Raw genomic sequence first — 22,163 nt, 5'->3', positions numbered from 1 at the left:
CTGTTTTAACATCTGAACTGTATGTACCGGTATATTTATAATATATAGGCTATGTATGTAGCCTACCTGTTAAATAGATAGAAGTTCAGGGTATCACTTGTGTAATGTTGGTAGCATAGTTGGTAGGAATGTTAACTTGATAACAGGGAGATTGGTGTTCGATCCCCAAGGCAATCTTTTTTTTTTTTTTTTTTTTTTTAAATTGCATTTTCCATTTTGTATCTATAATATCAAATCAAATCAAAATAAACTTTAATGTCCCCGGAGGGAAAATTGTCATGGACAATCAATGCTGTACATCCTGCATACAGATTATAAAACCATACACCATATCACATACTCACACACACAACCAACAGAGATCACTTACAGACAGTACGACCAAGTTCCTGGTTAACACAAGTAATAAATAATTATAGTAAAAAATAATTATTGCACTTTCTCCTATAGCCTATCTTGCTACTCAGTATTGCCACAGTCTCTGGGTCTAAATTGCACCTTTGTATGAGTGGACTCCACCATCAGTATCAATTTAATGGTGCCGAAGGATTAGTGTATATATCTATTAAAAAAAGAGATTTATATAACAATTAAAATGATGGATATAATACAGCAACACCCTTAAACATAATTTACAGTACACAATAATGACCAAAAAAATTAGAAGGAACACCTGAACCTCAGGTGACTGCTAGTGTTTAGCAGATTTGTTGAGCAGAGCAATAGATGAAGGCATGAATGAATGTTTATAGCGATTAGTTCTGTAACTGCTTGCTCTATAGCGTCGCCCTGAAGGTAGCATTTCATATTCCAGATAAAGGATCTGAGATGGATCTTTCAAAATCCTTTGGGCCTGGTTGACTACTGTTTTTTCAAATATGGAATGTAAGGGCGGGTAACTATCCTTGCCCATCACCTTCATCGCTGTCTTTATCAGCTTTTCTAGTTTAGATTTGGACTGGACTGTCAGGGGTCCAAACCACGCAGCCATCCCATACCTAATTAGGCTGCCCAGTACAGCATTATAAAATGAAATCATGATCACTGTACTGACTCTGTACAGTCTCAGTCTTCTGAGAAAATGCAGTCGTTGGGATAGTTTTACACACAAAGAATCAACATGAACATTCCATTTCAACAAATTATCCATATGGATTCCTATAGTAGATACTTGTAGGATTCAACCTTCTCTATAACACAGTCACCAATGACCACCGGGTCATGAGCCCTCACTCCCCTCGGGTCAAAAATCATCTCTTTAGTTTTTGTAGTATTTAAGATGAGATGATGTCTATCACACCAGGCCTGGAAGAGGTCAATCTCCTTGTGATAGACAGAGGGGCAGTCACCAACCCTCAACAGGCTCAAAATAATTGTGTCATCAGAAAATTTTATGACAAGGTTATTGGACTGACTGCTTCTGCATTCATTTGTGTACAATGTAAATAAAAGGGGAGAACTCACCGCACCCTGAGGTACCCCCATACTGCAGTGTCTAACATCTGAAAGTGTGCCATTGACGTTTACTTGTTGTGTTCTATTCGTCAAGAGTGAGTAGAACCATTTAATAATAGAGGGGTTTATTTTCATCTCAATGAGCTTCTGGACTAGCAGATGAGGGCGCACTGTATCAAAGGCAGAACTAAAGTCTGCAAATAAGATCCTAGCGTAAGCCTTTGGATCTTCCAAGTGCTTGCACACCAAGTGGGATACGCTGACTACTGCGTCCTCAGTACTGCGACCCTCCCTATACGCGTACTGTAGAGGATCAAGACAAGGAGAGATAACAGGTTTGATCATATTTACTATCACCCTCTCGAAACATTTCATAACTACACAAGTTAAAGTGACAGGTCTAAAGTCCTTGTTATCGATAGGACGTGAAACTTTAGGTATTGGAATGATTGTTGATTTTTTTCCACAATGCTGGAACAGTGTAACTCTCGAGGGACTGCTGGAAAATGGGACACCAAGCGTCAGTCAGTTCCTCTGAGCAGTGTTTCAGCAAATAGGAAGACAAGCCATCTGGGCCCATAGCTTTCTTGTTGCCCAGCTTCCTAAAGCTTGACTGAACCTGTTGGGGGTCAATTTTCACACAACCAACAGAATCACCCAGAGAGTCAAGAACCATCAAGGGAGAGTTGTTTTGTTCATTGAATCTTAAAAAAAAGTCATTAAGCTCATTGGCTCTATTAAAATCATTCAAGGTGACTAGCTTCTTGTTGCTTGGATTCATGTTCGTTATCCTTTTCATGGAGTCCCACAATGTTTTATTATCCATAGAGCTGAAACTCTGCTCAATTTTTACTCTATGTTTTTCTCTGGTGCTCCTCAGCATCATGTTGATTTCTTTTTGTGCTTCAGCTGCCCCGGCGCGGTCCTTGTTTTTCAGAGCCAACTTCTTTTTATTGATGCAGGCTTTTACCTCCTTGGTAATGTGTGGTTTGTTATTAGGAAAATGAACCACCTCCTTTTTCGGGACCACGTTGTCGACACAGAATTTGATGTAGTCCGTTATAGTTACAGTAGCCTCATCAAGCTCCTGGTTATGAAAAATGCTCCAATCTGTGCTGGAAAAGCAACCTCTCAGAGTCTCTACACTGTCCTGATTCCATTGCAGCACTGTCTTGTGCTGGGGCTTACTGGACTTAAGCTGAGATTTATAAGTGGGGAGAAGATGGACAGTGAGGTGGTCAGAGTTGGAGAGTGGGGGAAGAGCTTTAGCTTTGTATGCACTCTTTATATTCCCAAAGCATTTGTCTAAGACCTTATTATTTCGAGTGCCACAATTAACATACTGATAAAAGCCAGGTAGCGCCTGCTCCAGGCGACAGTGGTTAACATCCCCAAGAACAAAGATAGGTGCCCCCGGTCTGCGTGTGAGTTGATTGTGCACACATTCTGCTAAGTGGTTAGCTGCCCTGGCAGCGTTCCCACTGGGGGGGATATAAGCAGCACAAATAGTCACATTTCCAAACTCTCTAGGTAAATAAAATGGACGAACTGATAAACAAAGCAGTTCAATGTCAGGATCGCAATAGGTTTCCCTTATACCCCTTTCCCACTGGTCAAAAAACCTGTTTAAATCCGCTAACAATCGGCTTTTGGTGGCAGTGGGAAAGGCGCACCGAGCCGAGTCGACCCGCGTCGACGCGGGTCAAACGACTCGGCAAGCGACGCGGGTTAAAATCGCCTTTAATCGGCTCGGCTCCGAACGGCTTGCAGTGGGAACGCCAGACCCGCGTCAACCCGCTAATTTACGTGATGACACTGAACGTTACGTGACGCCACGTCATCGCGCCGGTCACGTCTCTTATCACGTACCAAAACAAAGCTCTGCTCTGCTCTGCTCTCATTCGAGACTGGGATCAAAAGATCAAATAACACTGACCAAAAACGATTGAAAAAAAAGAAGCGACAGTCTGTTTAACTGATGTGTTGTGTCGCGGACGTCCGTCATCCGGCCACGGCAGACTCGCTGTCCTCCACGGTCCTGGTGCTCAGGTCGGCCAGACACCTCGTCTGCCTCGGCGGACGGACACACCGCGGCAAGCGGCTGTGGCATGACTGTGTGTGTCTCTTGCACCGCGGATGAGAGCGGGGCGACTGGTTTATGCTCTGTCTGGTCCCCCAGCGGGGGGTCAGACTCGGCTCATTTTGGTCAATGGGAAAGGGGCCAAATGCCGATTGTTAGCGGGTCGACCCGCGTTTAAAAAACCCGCGTCGTTAGTGGGAAAACGGCTTTATTGTGAGTTGTTTGCACCAGTTGTCCCTCGTATACACATATCCCCCCACCTCTGTTTTTTCCGGATGAAGCCTCTCTGTCAGCCCGCACACAGGTGAAGCCCTCCAGCTGGATAAGAGTGTCAGGAATGTCACTACGGAGCCATGTTTCCGTGAACACCATCAAACACGACTCTCTGTATTCATAACAGTGTCGCGTGTTAAGCCGTAGCTCGTCCATTTTGTTGCATAAAGAGCGCACATTGCTTAAAATGACTGAGGGGAGTGGAGGCTTGTTACCCCTCATTCGTAGCCGCCGTCGAACGCCTCCTCTCCTGCCTCTCTTTCGTCGTCGTGGTGGTCCGTCCGCCGCCGGCTTCCTCCTGACCTCCTCCGGTAGATGCCCCGGCGGCATGTCGCCTCTATGCTGGAGCGCGAGCAGGAGCTCTCTGGAGTACGTCCATGCCAGCATGTTGTCAGCAGTGGGTGATGGAGGTGGAAGCCCGGTGTTGCACAGTAGTCCGCCGACCATGAGCAAAAGTAACAGCAGGGATAGAAGAGACATGGTTCCACCGTGAAGAGCTGGAGGCTCGCAGGTAGCCGGAGCTGTGCTAGTTGGTTAGCCGTGCAGCTTAGCCGTTGTTAGCTCGCGTGTCGCGAGCGGTGGAGTCCCGGTGCAGTCTTAAAGCAGATAACAGCGGCACGGCCGTTTCGGCTAATGCTGTGTTCAAGGCAGGCTTTTGAAACCGTAAGTTACAGCTTCAAGTCACAACTACGACTTGGTAGCGTTCCAGGTAACCCGTAGCTCGTGTTTTTACCGTCCTGTTGTCTGTGAAAGTTCCCTATAACGGCCACTCGTAACTTCCGACCCGTGAACTCGTACCAGATCGAACTGGTATGACTTCACAGGAAGGAAAAACACAAAGTACGAGTTTCCTTGAACGCACCATGAGTTAGCAGCCCCCGCCCTTGTCAGGCATCAATTGGTCCTCGTGCTACGTCACCACATTCACGCGCATCCCTTGGCTGCACACACAGCCCTTCATGCCGTTCTCTCCCCTCATTGGATAACACTTGTATCCCACAAGGAAAATTTTCTCCTCGGGTTACAGCAGAGCAGAGTGACGGAGAGACTCGTGTTTAGGCTGAAATACTTCATGTAAGTGATTGCTGACGGAAAATAGGACTATTTAGGACTTATATTAACAAAAACATTCCACTGATATCTGCTTTAACTACTCTTTTAGGGGATAATAGTCCGTGACTTGGTGTCGCCAACGAGAAGCTCGGTCGTACTCCAATCACGCAGTTCACACCATAAAACGCTTAAAACGTTTAAAACACAGGCTGACAAACAATTGTTGCAGGAGCAGCACTGAGTCCGTGTCGCCAGCCGAGCAGCGCCACCGGAAGTTGCGTATATATATGTATGTACTAGTGCTGTCAAAGTTAACGTGTTGATTTTGGAGATTAATTTTAAACATTTGACGTGTTAATTAATGCAATTCACGCCGTTTTGTTGGTGGCTGACCCGTTATGTGTGCAGGCAAAAGCATGTACCGGCTGTAGCGCTGTTTTATTCTTCACTTTATTCGGTTTTAATATTTTTTCATGCGAGTAAGTAACCGTTTAGATGACCAATATGCTGTTAGTTTATAGACATGATGATGAAGTTTGCTCCGATGACGGAGCAGTGACGCTCCACCAGCAGCGACCGTAGCGGAGCATCACGGAGGCAACAGCCCGGTCAGCGGAGCCGGTCGGCCGGGTACACAGCGCCGTCCCCGGGGTAAGTCAGAGAGCCGAGCAGCGACCGTAGCGGAGCATCACAGAGGCAACAGCCCGGTCTGCGTAGAGATTAATTAGTTTTTTGTTATTTTTAATCTATTGACAGCCCTAGTATATACCTGTTAAATAAATAGAAGTTCCAAGTGCCTTACTGTTCATATTACTGTGTAGGCTAATGCGCATTTACCAAAATCACTTTTGCCTCTGTGATGCTCCGCTACGGTCGCTGCTCGGCTCTCTGACTTACAGATAGATGGGCTGTGTGTGCTTCTCCGCTCAGTCGCTCCAGAGAGGTGAAAAGCCTGGTTTATGCTCGACGCAGTCGCGAGTGCGCGAGGCTCGCGCGCCACAAATGACGTAAACGCGCACCTCGCGACGGCGTCGCGCGCTGGCGCGCACCTCCAGAATTTTGAAACTTGGCGCGCGCCGCGCGAGTGTCGCTCGGTTCAAAATGGATGAATTTGAGGGAAGACTGGCTGAGCTGGTACGCTCTAGCATTTGTACAACTCGTAATTAAGTTATAAAGACCATCAAATGACCCAGAACTCGAGGAACTATGCAAATCCGGTCCCTCCTCTCCTCCATGTGCATCTGTTTACAACAAGCCGGCGAAAAATCAATACATGGAGCGATCGATAACGTTATATAACTACTACACTGATGTTGCAAGGACGGTTGGTTTTCAAATCATGTAGTTAACTATCACAATTACACCGGAGCTTTTTAATTAAGGTAAATAGTAGAGCTACAGGAGAAATCCTGCTTACTTCTTCTCTGTTTTTAGTTGCTTCTGCTACTTCCTATTGTATTTTTTTATCTACCGCCCCCTGTCTTTGCTACGAATATTGCAACGGTGAATGCGGCAAGTATAAACGCCTGTGCGCTCTGCCGAGGTGCGCGCGCCAACTGCCAACGGAGCCAGGCGAAAGTATAACCAAGGCTAAACTGGAACTGGTGGGCGGGGCTGATGCTGGCGAGTGGGCGGGGCTGATGCTGGTGGGCGGGGCTGATGCTGGAGTTGTGGTTCTGCAGCGAGTACCTCCTCGCTAATAAGGAGCCGCAGCAGCGGAGCTGTTATCAAGACTCCTCTGCTGATCTTGGAGTGATCATTTCTTACAGCATGTTTACATCCAGTCTGGATGTGGTCTAGAGGAAAATTCTGATCAACTCTGAAAGTTGATCATTCATCGGATCAACCGACAACAACCTGACTTTACTCCGACAGTTTTGGGGGGGTTTGTGCGGCTGTCAGAAATTTGGGGCAATTTTATATTAAAAGGCTTCAATCTGGTGCACTTTGACAGATAAAAACTACACAAATCATATTAGATTAATCCCATTTTTATGATATTATCATCACTAGTGATCATCCAGAGAAGACCCAACTTCACTGAATTCTGATGAGAACACACCATCTATTACAAACAGGAGACTAGCTCCTCACACTCGTAGCAGCCACAGAGTAGCAAAAATATTATATTATAAAGTTTAATTCCAGCTTGAAAAAAAAGTCTGAAATGCAATGTGAAGGTCCTGGTTGTTAACATAAAGATGAACAGGTTTATAGGGTGAAGTGTGCACTCTTTTTTACCATAGACACAGACGGCAAGCAAGGAAACGTCACTTCCGGTTAGGCCTGTGGGGGAAAACAAACCGTTTTCCCCATACACACTCATGCAAAAAGGCGGCATTTTAAACCTTTGTCAAACGCTTGTTCGCCGTCCTGTCTTAGTTTTAATCACATGTATGTGCTGACAAAGAGCTATATATTAGAAAACTCATCACGATCTGGGTCGATTGCTGTCCGTACATCTTAAAATATAAAGTTTTCACAGCCATAGCCTACACCGAGTCAGCAGGGTCGGCAACCTTCACTTCCGGTCAGAGCGTTACACGTTTGGAGAAGATGAGCGAAGTTCCGATATAAAAGTTCAGGTTGTGGTTTTTGAATTTATTTGCGGTGCAAAATAATACACAATAACTCAGGCAGTGTCTACGAGTGTCTAGAGCCGGCCGGCGGCGACTAAGAGAGCGTCAGAGCCGTGGGGGAAGACAAATATGACTGACTGTGAAATACCTAATATTTTTAAATGTACGGACAACAATCGACCCAGATCGTGATGAGTTTCTAAAAATATAGCTCTCTGTCAGCATATACATGTGATTAAAACTAAGACAGGACGGCGAAAAAGCCTTTGACAAAGGTTTAAAATGCCGCGTTTTTGCATGAGTGTGTATGGGGGACACGGTTTGTTTTCCCCCACAGCCATAACCGGAAGTGACGTTTCATTGCTTGCCGTCTGTGTCTATAGCTATAGCCTACTATTTTTGGGGTGACTTCCTTCTGAAGCGTCAGCTGTGTTCCTCACTTTGAAACAGGCCCAGGAAGTTTGTTTGCTTTTCCTTATAGTTAGCACAAACATACATCTGACTGCTCCTTTTTGAAGCAAATTTTGTTTTGTGTTATAATTGGTTATTCACGTTGTTTAGCTATGTAGTATTTCACATTTCTATGCATATTTTTTATTTGTAAAATATTGGTGTCAAACTTCATTTCAGTTGTATGGTCTTCTTTGAATGGGAAAATATGAAGAGGTCTAGGTGAAATCAAAATGAGCCAAAAACAGTTGTATTTGGATGGAGTGAATATTATGACACAGGCTATTAGTGAAATATAATTAGTTTTCCAAAGGTCAAATTCCACCTGGACATATCTGATAATAGCCTACTGTAAAACAGCTGCAAAATTGCTCAAGTTCATTTTTTTAGCATCTACTTTTACACAGTTAGCCTACACATTACTTATTCATTTGCCTGATATCCCATGATTCAAAGGTAGATTTTACTCTAATGTTTAGTTTTGTTTTGTTTTTTACTAGGCAGAGATGAAAAATTTACATTTTCTACTGTAGCCTACTCCAGACATGTCTGTAGTAATCTCACAGGTCTTAGCTTTCTTTAAATAAATAAATAAAAAAGACTGAAATAAAACTAATGGTTGCCTAAAGATTTTACACCATATGCTCTTTGTTAAATTTTTTTTAGAAACAATTTCACAGTCTTTGCTGTTTGTGAAATTTTGTGCTCGTGCACCACATATGCTCACATCTTTGGCATCTCCTGGGGGCTAAGCCCCCCCTGTCCTTAAAACTTAGTGACGCCCCTGTCTGTAAACATAAAATGTATCGTGTCACTGTGCTTTTCACATAATGTTGATGGAAGAATGGACAGTGCAGTAGATGCCCCCTCAGTATAGTATCTGCAGGAAAGAGGTCTCTCTCCCCCACTTAGCTCAACTAGTGCATAGTGCAGGACACAGACTGTAAATGGCGCTGAATTGACGCTATTAAACAGCTGTTTTCTCCGCATACATGAGGACCGTCCCTAAATAATACAGCGGTTCAAGTGCACGTACTGTATGTACGAAACTTTTACAGTGTAACAACTGGTTGGAAAAAGCAGTTTATCTAGAGCCAACTCACTCAGTAGCCTTCTCCTCCATGCACACAGGCTCCGCGACGCGCTGTATCACTCGCTTTTTCCGAATGAATCGCCTTTTTTCAGGCGACCAGTAAACAAACACCAGCGTACGTGAGAGCATCAATAAACAATAGCATTATAGGCCTACCGGAATTGTTGTTTGGACAAGAGAGGAGTCACTCAGTCACCTTCCATCTGTCCTCCCTAATACTTTCACCGCACTTTTTTTTTTTTTTTTTAAATTTCATTCATTAGGCCGAAAAAAATACCGAGGTCATGACCTCGGTGTCCTCAATGGTAGCTACGGCCATGGGTGGATTATTATACTGTTGGAGCCAAGGGGGCAGTTGTCGGTCTGAGAAGTGAAGCTCACTTCCGCGTTCAAAAAACTGCAATCCCCTCGGATTCCTCTGGGGGCTGGTGTCAGAAGGGAGCATTCCCCATAGACCCCCATGTTAAAATCGCCGACTTTACATCCTCAGTAAACATGTTAAAAGCCTGGTGTCAGAACGTTTTTTCGTCTCAATCGATAGTTTCTACCCCCGCACACACTCTGAGGGGGGTGAATTTTTTTTTAACTCTACCGTTTTACTGTTATAAGGTTAAGACTCTGGCCAATTAGGGCGCGGAAACGTTGAGTGACAGGTCCGAGCAGCTCCGTGGACAGCTGCTTCGAGGCCAGTGGGCGGGCTCTCGGCCGGCCAATCCAACATGGCGCTGTTCAGGCCGCCATATTTGAGTCACAAAAACGACTCCCCAAAACCAATGGGTGACGTCACGGACGCTACGTCCATTCTTTTTACAGTCTATGGTTGGAGCTGGATGACTGCACTGCTGACTGTTTTGGACACCTGTTGTAAAGGTAAGACATATTTATTGTTTGAATAGTCTTCTGCTGAGGGCTGGGTGTGTGGAGGATGAGATCAGAGATTTTCCCTTCTTATTTATTGGTGATGGGCGCTATTACAGTTAATACCGATGTCATCAGATCGCTGCTGTGTGTGTGTGTGTGTGTGTGTGTGTGTGTGTGTGTGTGTGTGTGTGTGTGAGAGGCTGTGAAGGCTCCTCGGTGTGGGACCGGAGGGTCCAGCCTCTCTCTCCCCGCGGTGACTGATGCTTATCACGGTGTGCGGGCCGGTCGGGGGAGGACGGGCTGTGGCAGCTAAACTGAAAACTGTCGGAGTAAAGTCAGGTTGTTGTCGGTTGATCCGATGAATGATCAACTTTCAGAGTTGATCAGAATTTTCCTCTGGACCACATCCAGACTGGATGTAAACATGCTGTAGAAATGATCACTCCAAGATCAGCAGAGGAGTCTTGATAACAGCTCCGCTGCTGCGGCTCCTTATTAGCGGCAGTTAATGAAAAAAATTGTATTTTTCCCCTCGTTTTTAACACTGTAAAACTAGTTCACAGAAGGAGCAACACAGTAGAGGTCTCCTCTGTGTCTGTTCTAATCCAGTGCCTCCACAGTTTCATGTTTTACCGTCTCTGTCTGTAGCTATGTCCTTCACTTTCACTGTCTGTGGCTGTCTGCCAGCGCAGGCAACCAACCCGTGACGTCACGGACTGTCGAATGACAAGATGGCGGCGCACTAGCTAAAAAATGCAATTTTCAACTCGCATTTTCTCCTAAATGCTTGTGTTTCATGTGTTAGTTTGTCTAAGTTTAAGCACACTGGAAATCCATTTAATGAATTATGTTAAATTGGCTGGCTGCTTCACCTCCACTTTAAGGCGGGCTTACACTGCAAGACTATTCGTCACATCTCAAACTGCACGAGCGTCCCTCTTCAGTCCTACGTCTCAGATCAGTCTCAGACCCCCACTAACTGCACGTCGTTCTACGATTGCTCCCCACCACGATTACCCTGCGATGCCGCTGAGATTTGTGCTGCTCTATAATTGCTCGATTGTAAACATCAAATTGACATTGGTTCCTGATGTTGGTTCCTATATAGCAGAGTCCATGGTGGAAGATCAGACCGACAAACACACAGACAGACATGCTCACTAGTTCTCTCTCTGGCCTGCACTTTAAAAGTTCAGCTGATCAGGTCAGGTGAGCTGAGCCAGAGCACAGTGGACGTGGCTGCTGGTGTGTAGGCTCGCTATTTTATACTGTAACGGCAAGAAAAAAAAAATCGTCCTCAATCGCTGATTGTCTGATAGTAGGTGTGTGTGCATTTGTCGGGCTGATCTTCCACCACGGACTGCGCTGCATTACTGATCATCACCCGGTCACCCTGTCTGTCACAGCTGTGGTCTAACTTAAGCTTCTCACTTCCCTGTCCCTCCTCTCTCTGTCTGCCCATTTTAACTCCATCTGACGAAGTTCAGCATCACATTCAGGTTCATAAAGGCTCTGTGCTCTGTGCTAAAACAATCTGTCATAGTAAAAACTTGTCGTATGTGCAGAATCGTGACGTAGGACCCCATACATTGTCCGTCACGACGGGAAATTTTCTGGCATGTCAGAAATTAATCGGGAGGTCGGCGACTCGTCTTTAGGACGTTGGGACGTGACGCAGAGCCTCACTAACCATACGTCCCGATTATGCTCACAACCTCGCGATCCCTCTATGATTATGCAAATTATTATATTATTATTATATTATAAATTATTATTATTGTCTTCTTCCTGCTTCAACACTCATCAAGCTCCACCCTGTTCATGTGTTTCCTTGTTCCCTCCCCTTCAGATCTACAGTTTGAAGATGGGTGGAACCAACATGTGGTGAAGAAGAGGAGCTGACAGGCCCCGTTCACTGCAGAGACACATGTTGTTGAGATCAGAGCTCAAACTAGTTTCACTTCTGAGCAACAGAAACTCAGACAGTCGTCGTCTGTGAGAGGTGAAATGGCGCAGAAAGGAGTTCATCTGGACCAGGAGACCTTCTCTTGTTCCATCTGTCTGGATCTACTGAAGGATCCAGTGACTATTCCCTGTGGACACAGCTACTGCTTCAACTGTATTAAAACCCACTGGGATGAAGAGGATGGGAAGAAAATCTACAGCTGTCCTCAGTGTAGGAAGAACTTCACACCAAGACCTGACCTGGTGAAAAATATCATGTTTACAACTCTACTGGAGGAGCTAAAGAAGACTGGACTCCAAGCTGCTCCTGCTGATCACTGCTATGCTGGACCTGAAGATGTGGCCTGTGATTTCTGCACTGGGAGAAAACTTAAAGCTGTCAAGTCCTGTCTGCAATGTCTGGTCTCTTATTGTGAGAAACACCTGCAGCCTCATTATGAATCCCCTTCATTTAAGAAACACAAGCTTGTGGAGCCCTCCAAGAAGCTCCAGGAGAACATCTGCTCTCGTCATGATGAGGTGATGAAGATGTTCTGCCGCACTGATCAGCAGTGTATCTGTTATCTCTGCTCTGTGGATGAACATAAAGGCCACGACACAGTCTCAGCTGCAGCAGAAAGGACTGAGAGGCAGAGAGAGCTGGAGCTGAGTCGACAAAACATCCAGCAGAGAATCCAGGACAGAGAGAAAGATGTGAAGGTGCTTCAACAGGAGGTGGAGGCCATCAATGGCTCTGCTGATAAAGCAGTGGAGGACAGTGAGAAGATCTTCACTCAGCTGATCAGTCTCATGGAGAAAAGAAGCTCTGAGCTGAAGCAGCAGATCAGATCCCAGCAGGAAACTCAAGTGAGTGGAGTCAAAGAGCTTGAGAAGAAGCTGGAGCAGGAGATCACTGAGCTGAAGAGGAAAGACGCTGAGCTGAAGCTGCTGTCACACACAGAGGATCACACCCAGTTTCTACACAACTACCCCTCACTGTCAGCACTCAGTCCATCTACACACTCATCCAGCATCAATATCCGTCCTCTCAGACACTTTGAGGATGTGACAGCAGCTGTGTCAGAGCTCAGAGATAAACTACAGGACCTTCTGAGAGACACATGGACAAACATCTCACTGACAGTGACTCAAGTGGATGTTTTACTGTCACCACCAGAGCCCAGGACCAGAGCTGACTTCTTAAGATATTCACAGGAAATCACACTGGATCCAAATACAGCAAACACATGGCTGTTGTTATCAGTAGGAAACAGAAAAGTAACAGTGGTGAGTGAAGAACAGTCTTATTCAAGTCACCCAGACAGATTCACTTCATATCGTCAGGTCCTGAGTAGAGAGAGTCTGACTGGACATTGTTACTGGGAGGTGGAGAGGAGAGGAGGAATTTCTGTAGCAGTCGCATACAAGAATATCAGCAGAGCAGGGAGGTGGGATGAATGTGTGTTTGGATATAATGACAAATCTTGGGCGTTAGATTGTGACCACAATGGTTATAGATTTTTGCACAGTAACATCGAGACTCCAGTCTCAGGTCCTCAGTCCTCCAGAGTAGGAGTGTACCTGAATCACAGTTCAGGAATTCTGTCCTTCTACAGCGTCTCTGAAACCATGACTCTCCTCCACAGAGTCCAGACCACATTCACTCAGCCTCTACATGCTGGATTTTCTCTTCACTTTTTTGATGCAATCACAGCAGAGTTGTGTAAACTCAAATAGACAAAGATCATTGAAGGTGCAGTTGGTTAAAATCTGTATTTTAGTTCATTACTTTCTTTAGTCTCCATGTTTGTTGCTAAAATCTCATTGCTGTTGTGTCTCTGCACTGCACAGAGATCACCTGTCAATCAAACATTGTGGGTGGGACTTTGACCTCTTGTCATTTCTTATTGTGTTGATGTTTGAGTTTGTTGAGGTGGAGCTGGAGCCGTGGAGGAGATCACTGCTCATGATGATGCTTCTTTACCTAAACTCACATTTCTCCATGAAAATAGAAACTTCTCTAAACTCTAAATGTTTGTTGGATATTTGTGTTGATGTGTTTTTGTGTTGTTGTTTATCTTACACTGCATGGGCTATTGTGATATTTTCTTGTAGGTGTGTAACATAAAAATTCTATAATTACATTTACAGTGATGCGTTTGTCAGACCAAATGTTGAAATTTAAATCCATCCATAAATAAGGTCTCTGGGGTTTTATGATAATCACTTATTAGGAGATGTTTTATTATTTTCTTTCTTTTCTGTTTGTTTTTGTTTGGGCCTTAACAGAGAAATCACCTTCCTTTATCACTAAGGGTTGTTCCTACTATGGAAACAATCTAGAATCACATTTACATTGAGGTGTTTATTGTTTCTCTTCCACTACTTGGAATATTGAGATATTTCACATTGTGTAAAGAAAGAAAACTATAATTACATTCATTTACATTTTTGAGTCAGATCCAATTGTTGTTGTTCAAAGTGACTCAAGAATAACGTCTATGAGATCTTATCTTTGAGATGATTATTTTCTTTTTCATATCTGAAATTTTTGTTTTAAAGAAATTGTGTGAATAATGTGAATTTATGTGAAAAAAGTTTTTTTTTTTTTTGGACAAATAAATCAGCTCTTTCTTCTGTCCTCATTCCAAGATCTCATTCAGTGATGGAGGAGAAAATGTGAAACTTAATATGCGAGTGTAAATCCATAAATATACAATATATATCCAAGGTGCAGTGCAAATCCATTGAGACCTATATAACATTTCATTTAATCTGAATTGTTTGCACATTAAATATAAAGTTATTACCTTATATGAATCTATTGTTTCCATTTCTGTTATCTTTATTGGAATACTATCAGTGTTGTTGTGATGCAGTGACAGTGAATGAATACGTATAAGGGTTAAAGTTTAACAAGTTAAACAAATACTACATATGAATAGACAATACACAATCAGAACAAAAATGGAATGTCTAATAAATGATAACAATAATGGTGACACATTACGGTACCATCTATTGTTGAAGAGTTGATTCGTAAGAGTTTATTGATGTTTAATATTCTTAAAGTGTGTTGATATTAACTTCAACAATTACGGTTTGTTGGATTTTTTTTATACTCATGACAGTAATTCTTGATGTTGGCCAGTAACTGATAAATTACACTTCACTATATACAAAGCAAATTTTTCATATTGTCTAAAATAGATTAAAATACATTTTATATGAACTTGAGAATAATAACTTTTATCAAATAAATGTCACTCAGGGTTCCTACACATTTGAAATTTCCAAATTCCATACTTTTTCCAGACCCTAATTTCCAGACTTCTTGTTAAAATATTCATATTATTAGTGATATTTGAGTAAATAGATGTGCATAATATAAAAAAAGCATGCAATTTATCATTTGTTTTCATTATTCTGAATGTGTATGTCATTATGTAACTGGAGATTGTAGTTAGGTACAATAGCACATACAAAATAATTAACCCAAATAACTTCAGATGAGACCAAACCCAGAGAAGTATTAAGAAAAACATTTCTCCATATAATAGTTTCCATTTTCCATACTTTTCCAGACCTGGAAATGTATAAAATCAAATTTCATACTTTTCCATACTTGCGTAGAAACCCTGCATGATAAAGACAACACTTTGTAATGATACTAATTTTGTAATCATTTTTTTGAAAATGAATTCAACTTAATTAATTACAATTTAACAGCCTTATCAGGTGAATTAATGTAAATTTTTCCCTGCTCATTTGTCTTAGACTACAACCACTCAACACACACCAGCCTCACATGGGTATCAACCACCTTTGCTCCCCGAACAGGAAAAGGAGCTAGCCATTCCCTCTGAACAGTACAACATCCTGAACTGCCATCAAGTCTGATCCGACACCCATGGGAAGCCCTGCTCTAAACCCAATGCTCAGCTGATCAAACAGGAAACCCGGTCCACAGTACACCAGAGATCAGTCTGTCTGGTTGTCCATAAAGAACTTTCCTTTCCTAGTTGAGTCAAGAGAGCTGTTTCCCAGTATATAGGCCCTTTCCCCATCACTAAGATGATTGAACACAGCTGCGAGACTCAAACTCCAGACAATATGAAGATCCACTTAACTGTTCAAGTTTCCCATATAAAACCAGTCTCCTCTTGTGAACTCTGCCCTCCTGCAGTCCCCCCTTCACCTCCCCTGTTCATTGATGACTACCATCTGCCACCTGCTGGATGTGAAGTGTCATGGCACAGTACAGTGCCCAGTGGACTGGAAAGGCTACAGTCCTAAGAAGCATTGTGGATCCCATGCTCATTCATATTGGATCTTAACTTGATTACTGATTTCTACAGTAACAACCCCAACATGCCGGGTGTGTAGCCGGGAGGTTCCCGTTAGGTGGGGGGTACTGTTGGGACCCACAGTTCTTTGTCTGTTCCCAATGTTTTCTCCTTTTTTTTCTTGTTATTTGTTTGTCCTTGTGTCTTCGCTGATGGGTGTCTGCTTGTTCCTGTGGGTGTTGCTGGGCATGGCAGATCACTTCCCAGTTTCCTACCATCTTCCTCTAGGCACCTGCTACTCATCACCTCATCTCCACACCCATCGCCTGCAGTTCATGGGCCTGGTTCTCATCCCCAGTCCTTACCAGTTTGTTGTTTACCTTCGGGGGTACACTCGGTCTAGGTCCCCAAAGATCTGTTGTTTCCAGCTTACCTGTCTTTTTTACCAATTTGATAACCCTGATACCCATCTGATAACCGTCTTAATTACAGGATTTATCTGCCTCCCTGAACAGTTCCAGTTAACCTCAACCTTTCTCTCCTAACCCGTCTCTGCAACCAGTACCCTGTCCAGTATTTTCTGCATACCTACCTTCCCATTCCTCAGTTTCTCGATGTCGTCTGGACTCCTGGATTTCCCTCCCTTGGCCTTCCTCACCTTAAGTAAGGGACTTTCTTTTATTCCTCTGCAGTTCAGTTCTGAGTATTTTTTTTCTAAGTTTACTTTAAACAACCAAACTTGCTAATCTTTGAGTCTGCACTGTGGGTTTGTTAAGCCCTTTTGTCTGAAGCCCTAGCAGGAGCTATAATTATTTTCTGTGCTTCCATGTACTGTATTTGAATTATAATCAATAAAATATTTAATCAAACTGTATAAGAGAAGAACATGACAGCTGATTATGAAAACTTGGAAACAAACCAAAAGATCGGAAAATGAGTTAATCACAAATGAGAAATGAGTAGGACAGTAAATAAAAAATTAATCACACGGTATCAAACTGCTCCTCCCACTGGAACAAAGTGTAACCTGATCCTCTCCCTTTTCTTCCGGCTCTGTGACCTTCACCCTGTTCATGCGTCCTTGTCCCTCCCCTTCAGATCTACAGTTTGAAGATGGGTGGAACCAACATGTGGTGAAGAGAAGGGGCTGACAGGCCCCGTTCACTGCAGAGACACATGGATCAATGCTCAAACTAGTTTCACTTCTGAGCAAGTGAAACTCAGACAGTCGTCGTCTGTGAGAGGTGAAATGGCGCAGAAAGGAGTTAATCTGGACCAGGAGACCTTCTCTTGTTCCATCTGTCTGGATCTACTGAAGGATCCAGTGACTATTCCCTGTGGACACAGCTACTGCTTCAACTGTATTAAAACTCACTGGGATAAAGGGGATCGAAAGAAAATCTACAGCTGCCCTCAGTGTAGGAAGGACTTCAAACCAAGACCGGGCCTGGTGAAAAGCACCATGTTAGCAGCTTTAGTGGAGGAGCTGAAGAAGCCTGGACTCCAAGCTGCTTCTGCTGATCACTGCTATGCTGGACCTGAAGATGTGGCCTGTGATTTCTGCACTAAGAGAAAACTCAAAGCTGTCAAGTCCTGTTTGATGTGTGTGATCTCTTATTGTGAGAATCACTTGCAGCCTCACTATGAAGCAGCTCCATTAAAGAAACACAAGCTGGTGGAGCCCTCCAAGAAGCTCCAGGAGAACATCTGCTCTCGTCATGATGAGGTGATGAAGATGTTCTGTCGCACTGATCAGCAGTGTATCTGTTATCTCTGCCCTGTGGATGAACATAAAGGCCACGACACAGTCTCAGTTGCAGCAGAAAGGACTGAGAGGCAGAGAGAGCTGGAGCTGAGTCGACAAAAAATCCAGCAGAGAATCCAGGACAGAGAGAAAGATGTGAAGATGCTTCAACAGGAGGTGGAGGCCATCAATGGCTCTGCTGATAAAGCAGTGGAGGACAGTGAGAAGATCTTCACTCAGCTGATCCGTCTCATGAAGAAAAGAAGCTCTGAGCTGAAGCAGCAGATCAGATCCCAGCAGGAAACTCAAGTGAGTGGAGTCAAAGAGCTTCAGAAGAAGCTGGAGCAGGAGATCACTGAGCTGAAGAGGAAAGACGCTGAGCTGAAGCTGCTGTCACACACAGAGGATCACACCCAGTTTCTACACAACTACCCCTCACTGTCAGCACTCAGTCCATCTACACACTCATCCAGCATCAATATCCGTCCTCTCAGACACTTTGAGGATGTGACAGCAGCTGTGTCAGAGCTCAGAGATAAACTACAGGACCTTCTGAGAGACACATGGACAAACATCTCACTGACAGTGACTCAAGTGGATGGTTTACTGTCACTACCAGAGCCCAGGACCAGAGCTGACTTCTTCAGATATTCACAGGAAATCACACTGGATCCAAACACAGCACACACACGTCTGTTGTTATCTGAGGGAAACAGGAAAGTTACAGTGATGAGTGAAGAACAGTCTTATCCTAGTCACCCAGACAGATTCACAAATTATCGCCAGGTCCTGAGTAGAGAGAGTCTGACTGGATGTTGTTACTGGGAGGTGGAGTGGAGAGGAGGAGTTTTTGTAGCAATCGCAGACAAGAATATCAGCAGAGCAGGGAGAGAGAGTTGGTTCGGTTGTCATGACAAATCTTGGGCATTAGAGTGTGACAACAACAGGTTCACATTTTGGTTCAACAACATCCAGACTCCAGTCTCAGGTCCTCCGTCCTCAAGAATAGGAGTGTACCTGGATCACAGAGCAGGTATTCTGTCCTTCTACAGCGTCTCTGAAACCATGACTCTCCTCCACAGAGTCCAGACCACATTCACTCAGCCTCTACATGCTGGAGTTTGTCTTTACTGTTATGGAGAAACAGCAGAGTTGTGTAAACTCAAATAGACAAAGATCATTGAAGGTGCAGTTGGTTAAAATCTGTATTTTAGTTCATCACTTTCTTTAGTCTCCATGTTTGTTGCTAAAAGCTCATTGCTGTTGTGTCTCTGCACTGCACAGAGATCACCTGTCAATCAAACATTGTGGGCGGGACTTTGACCTCTTGTCATTTCTTGTTGTGTTGATGTTTGAGTTTGTTGAGGTGGAGCTGGAGCCGTGGAGGATATCACTGCTCATGATGATGTTTCTTTACCTAAACTCACATTTCTCCACATGAAAATACAAACTTCTCTGAGCTCTATGTTTGTTGGATATTTGTGTGGATGTGTTTTTGTGTTGTTGTTTATCTTACACTGCATGGGCTATTGAGATATTTTCTTGTAAATAATCTATAATTACATTTACAGTGATGTGTTTGTCAGACCAAATGTTGAAATTTAAATCCATCCATAAATAAGGTCTGTGGGGTTTTATGATAATCACCAATTAGCCTACTGTACGAGATGATTTGTTATTTTCTTTTCCATATTTATATTTGAGATTCATGTTAAACAAAATGTGTGAATGATGTGAATGCAACTGAAGTGGATACGAGGATAAAGACGAGATGATGGAAAACATGATGACAATTAAGATTACGCAGAGCAAGCCTTATGCTAAGATCTAAGTCTTAGAAGTTTTCTCAATTTCCTATCCTGAGTGTATAGAAATCTTAATTTGCTACATGTATGACTGCTGTACGTTGAAAGACAGTGGCTTTTGAACTGTACCATTTTCTATTGAACTACTGGTAAAGTTTATTATTAACTACCACTAGCCTATATCACTTTTTTTCTTTATTGGAGCTTTCTGTGCTTTCCTGTGTTTTGCTTTTCATTTCTCTCTCTTTCTCTCTCTCTCTCTCTCTCTCTCTCTCTCTCTCTGACACAAACACACAGGCTTTGGCAACTTCTGTTATTATAAATGTGCTTTTTAAATAAAGTTTGACTTTGCCTCATACGGTTTTATTTTGTATTTCATTGGGCATCTTTGTATTTTATTGGGCATCTTTATTATGTAGTGGAGCGTGTATCTTGGTTTATTTTGTATAATTTGGTTCATGTTTATAATGAGTATAACTTGCTTCCATGTACTGTATTTGAATTGTAATCAATAAAATATTTCATCAAACTGCATAAGAGAAGAACATGAGAGCTGATTATAAAAAACTTGGAAACAAACCAAAAGATCAGAAAATGAGTTAAACACAAATGAGAAATAAGCAAGACAGTAAATAAAAAGTCGCACTGTATCAAACTGCTCCACCTACTAGAACAAAGCATAACCTGATCCTCTCTTCTTCCTGCTCTATGACCTTCGCCCTGATCATGTGCTTCACACTGCTACTTGTCACTTGTTCCCTTCCCTTCAGATCTACAGTTTGAAGATGGGTGGAACCAACATGTGGTGAAGAGGAGGAGCTGACAGGCCCCGTTCACTGCAGAGACACATGGATCAATGCTCAAACGAGTTTCACTTCTGAGCAAGTGAAACTCAGACAGTTGCCGTCTGTGGGGTATGAAAAGCACAGACGGCAACTGTCTTGAGTTTCACTTGCTCACAGTTGCCGTCTCTGAGAGGTAAAATGGCGCAGAAAGGAGTTCATCTGGACCAGGAAACTCAAGTGAGTGGAGTCAAAGAGCTTCAGAAGAAGCTGGAGCAGGAGATCACTGAGCTGAAGAGGAAAGACGCTGAGCTGAAGCTGCTGTCACACACAGAGGATCACACCCAGTTTCTACACAACTACCCCTCACTGTCAGCACTCAGTCCATCTACACACTCATCCAGCATCAATATCCGTCCTCTCAGACACTTTGAGGATGTGACAGCAGCTGTGTCAGAGCTCAGAGATAAACTACAGGACCTTCTGAGAGACACATGGACAAACATCTCACCAACTGAGACTCAAGTGGATGTTTTACTGTCACCACCAGAGCCCAGTACCAGAGCTGACTTCTTAAGATATTCACGGGAAATGACAATGGATCCAAACACAGCAAATAGATACCTGTTATTGTCCGAAGGAAACAGAAATATAACATTTACATTAAAACCACAGTCTTATTCTAGTCAACCAGAGAGATTCACCAAATGGCCTCAGGTCCTGAGTAGAGAGAGTCTGACTGGACGTTGTTACTGGGAGGTGGAGAGGAGAGAGGGAGGAGTTTATGTAGCAGTCGCATACAAGAATATCAGCAGAGCAGGGGGTGAAAGTGGGTTTGGATGTAATGACAAATCTTGGTCGTTATTTTGCTCCAACAACAGTTTCACATTTTGGTTCAACAACATCCAGACTCCAGTCTCAGGTCCTCAGTCCTCCAGAGTAGGAGTGTACCTGGATCACAGTGCAGGTATTCTGTCCTTCTGCAGCGTCTCTGAAACCATGACTCTCCTCCACAGAGTCCAGACCACATTCACTCAGCCTCTACATGCTGGAATTCAGCTTGGTTCTGGAGCCACAGCAGAGTTGTGTAAACTCAAATAGACAAAGATCATTGAAGGTGCAGTTGGTTAAAATCTGTATTTTAGTTCATCACTTTCTTTAGTCTCCATGTTTGTTGCTAAAAGCTCATTGCAGTTGTCTCTCTGCACTGCACAGAGATCACCTGTCAATCAAACATTATGGGCGGGACTTTGACCTCTTGTCTGAACTCTAAATGTTTGTTGGATATTTGTGTTGATGTGTTTGTGTGTTGTTCAGGCCTTAACAGAGAAATCACCAGATCTTCCTTTATCACTGATAAATCTAAAATCACATTTACATTGACATGTTTTTATGTTGTTTATCTTACACTGCATGGTATTGGGATATTTTGTTTTTAGTGTGTAACAAAAAAAAAAATCTAGAATTACGTTTACAATTATGTGTTTGTCAGATCAAATATTGTTGTTTAAATCCATCCTGGGATTTATAATAATCACCAATTACTGTACGAGATGGTTTATTATTTTCTTTTCCATATCTGAGATTCATGTTAAACAACTGTGTGAATGATGTGAATGTAACTAAGTGAATAAATGATTCTCCATATATAGTATTATCAGTGAGTAATATTTTTCTTGTGCATACTTTTGAAGGTATTCTTTAGACAAGAGGATACAAGATCTTTGACATTTAGTGAAAGAACAAGGATTACACATA

At 43.2% G+C, this 22,163-nt stretch overlaps 3 protein-coding genes across 3 annotated transcripts in view; all 3 read left to right on the top strand.

The window, feature by feature from the left end:
• Nucleotides 1-19,297, top strand: part of LOC146969927 (tripartite motif-containing protein 16-like) — a 279,242-nt gene extending 259,945 nt beyond the window's left edge. Inside the window, exon 2 of the mRNA XM_085805450.1 lies at nt 17,173-19,297. Within this exon, the coding sequence (XP_085661576.1) occupies nt 17,324-18,988 (1,665 nt within the window). The 5' untranslated portion in view covers nt 17,173-17,323 and the 3' untranslated portion in view covers nt 18,989-19,297. The remainder of the gene's footprint in view (nt 1-17,172) is intronic.
• On the top strand, nt 11,740-13,695 carry LOC146969928 (tripartite motif-containing protein 16-like). The gene has a single exon (XM_085805446.1). The coding sequence runs from the start codon at nt 11,852-11,854 to the stop codon at nt 13,523-13,525; it is 1,674 nt and encodes a 557-aa protein (XP_085661572.1). The 5' UTR covers nt 11,740-11,851; the 3' UTR covers nt 13,526-13,695.
• A 1,309-nt stretch (nt 19,298-20,606) lies between the features above and the next one.
• Nucleotides 20,607-21,654, top strand: LOC146969926 (tripartite motif-containing protein 16-like protein). Its single transcript, XM_085804410.1, has one exon. The coding sequence runs from the start codon at nt 20,607-20,609 to the stop codon at nt 21,504-21,506; it is 900 nt and encodes a 299-aa protein (XP_085660536.1). The 3' UTR covers nt 21,507-21,654.
• The last annotated feature ends 509 nt before the right edge of the window (nt 21,655-22,163 follow it).

Source organism: Trachurus japonicus, chromosome 17, assembly GCF_045865225.1.
Source record: "Trachurus japonicus isolate A0001 chromosome 17, Traja_1.0".
NCBI classification, from domain to species: Eukaryota; Metazoa; Chordata; class Actinopteri; order Carangiformes; family Carangidae; genus Trachurus; species Trachurus japonicus.
Note: the sequence above shows the minus strand (reverse complement) of the source record. Positions and strands in the feature narration are given on the sequence as shown.

Coding starts and splice junctions, on each gene's coding strand:
- LOC146969928 (XM_085805446.1), top strand. CDS start 11,852: ATGGCGCAGAAAGGAGTTCATCTGGACCAGGAGACCTTCTCTTGTTCC.
- LOC146969926 (XM_085804410.1), top strand. CDS start 20,607: ATGGCGCAGAAAGGAGTTCATCTGGACCAGGAAACTCAAGTGAGTGGA.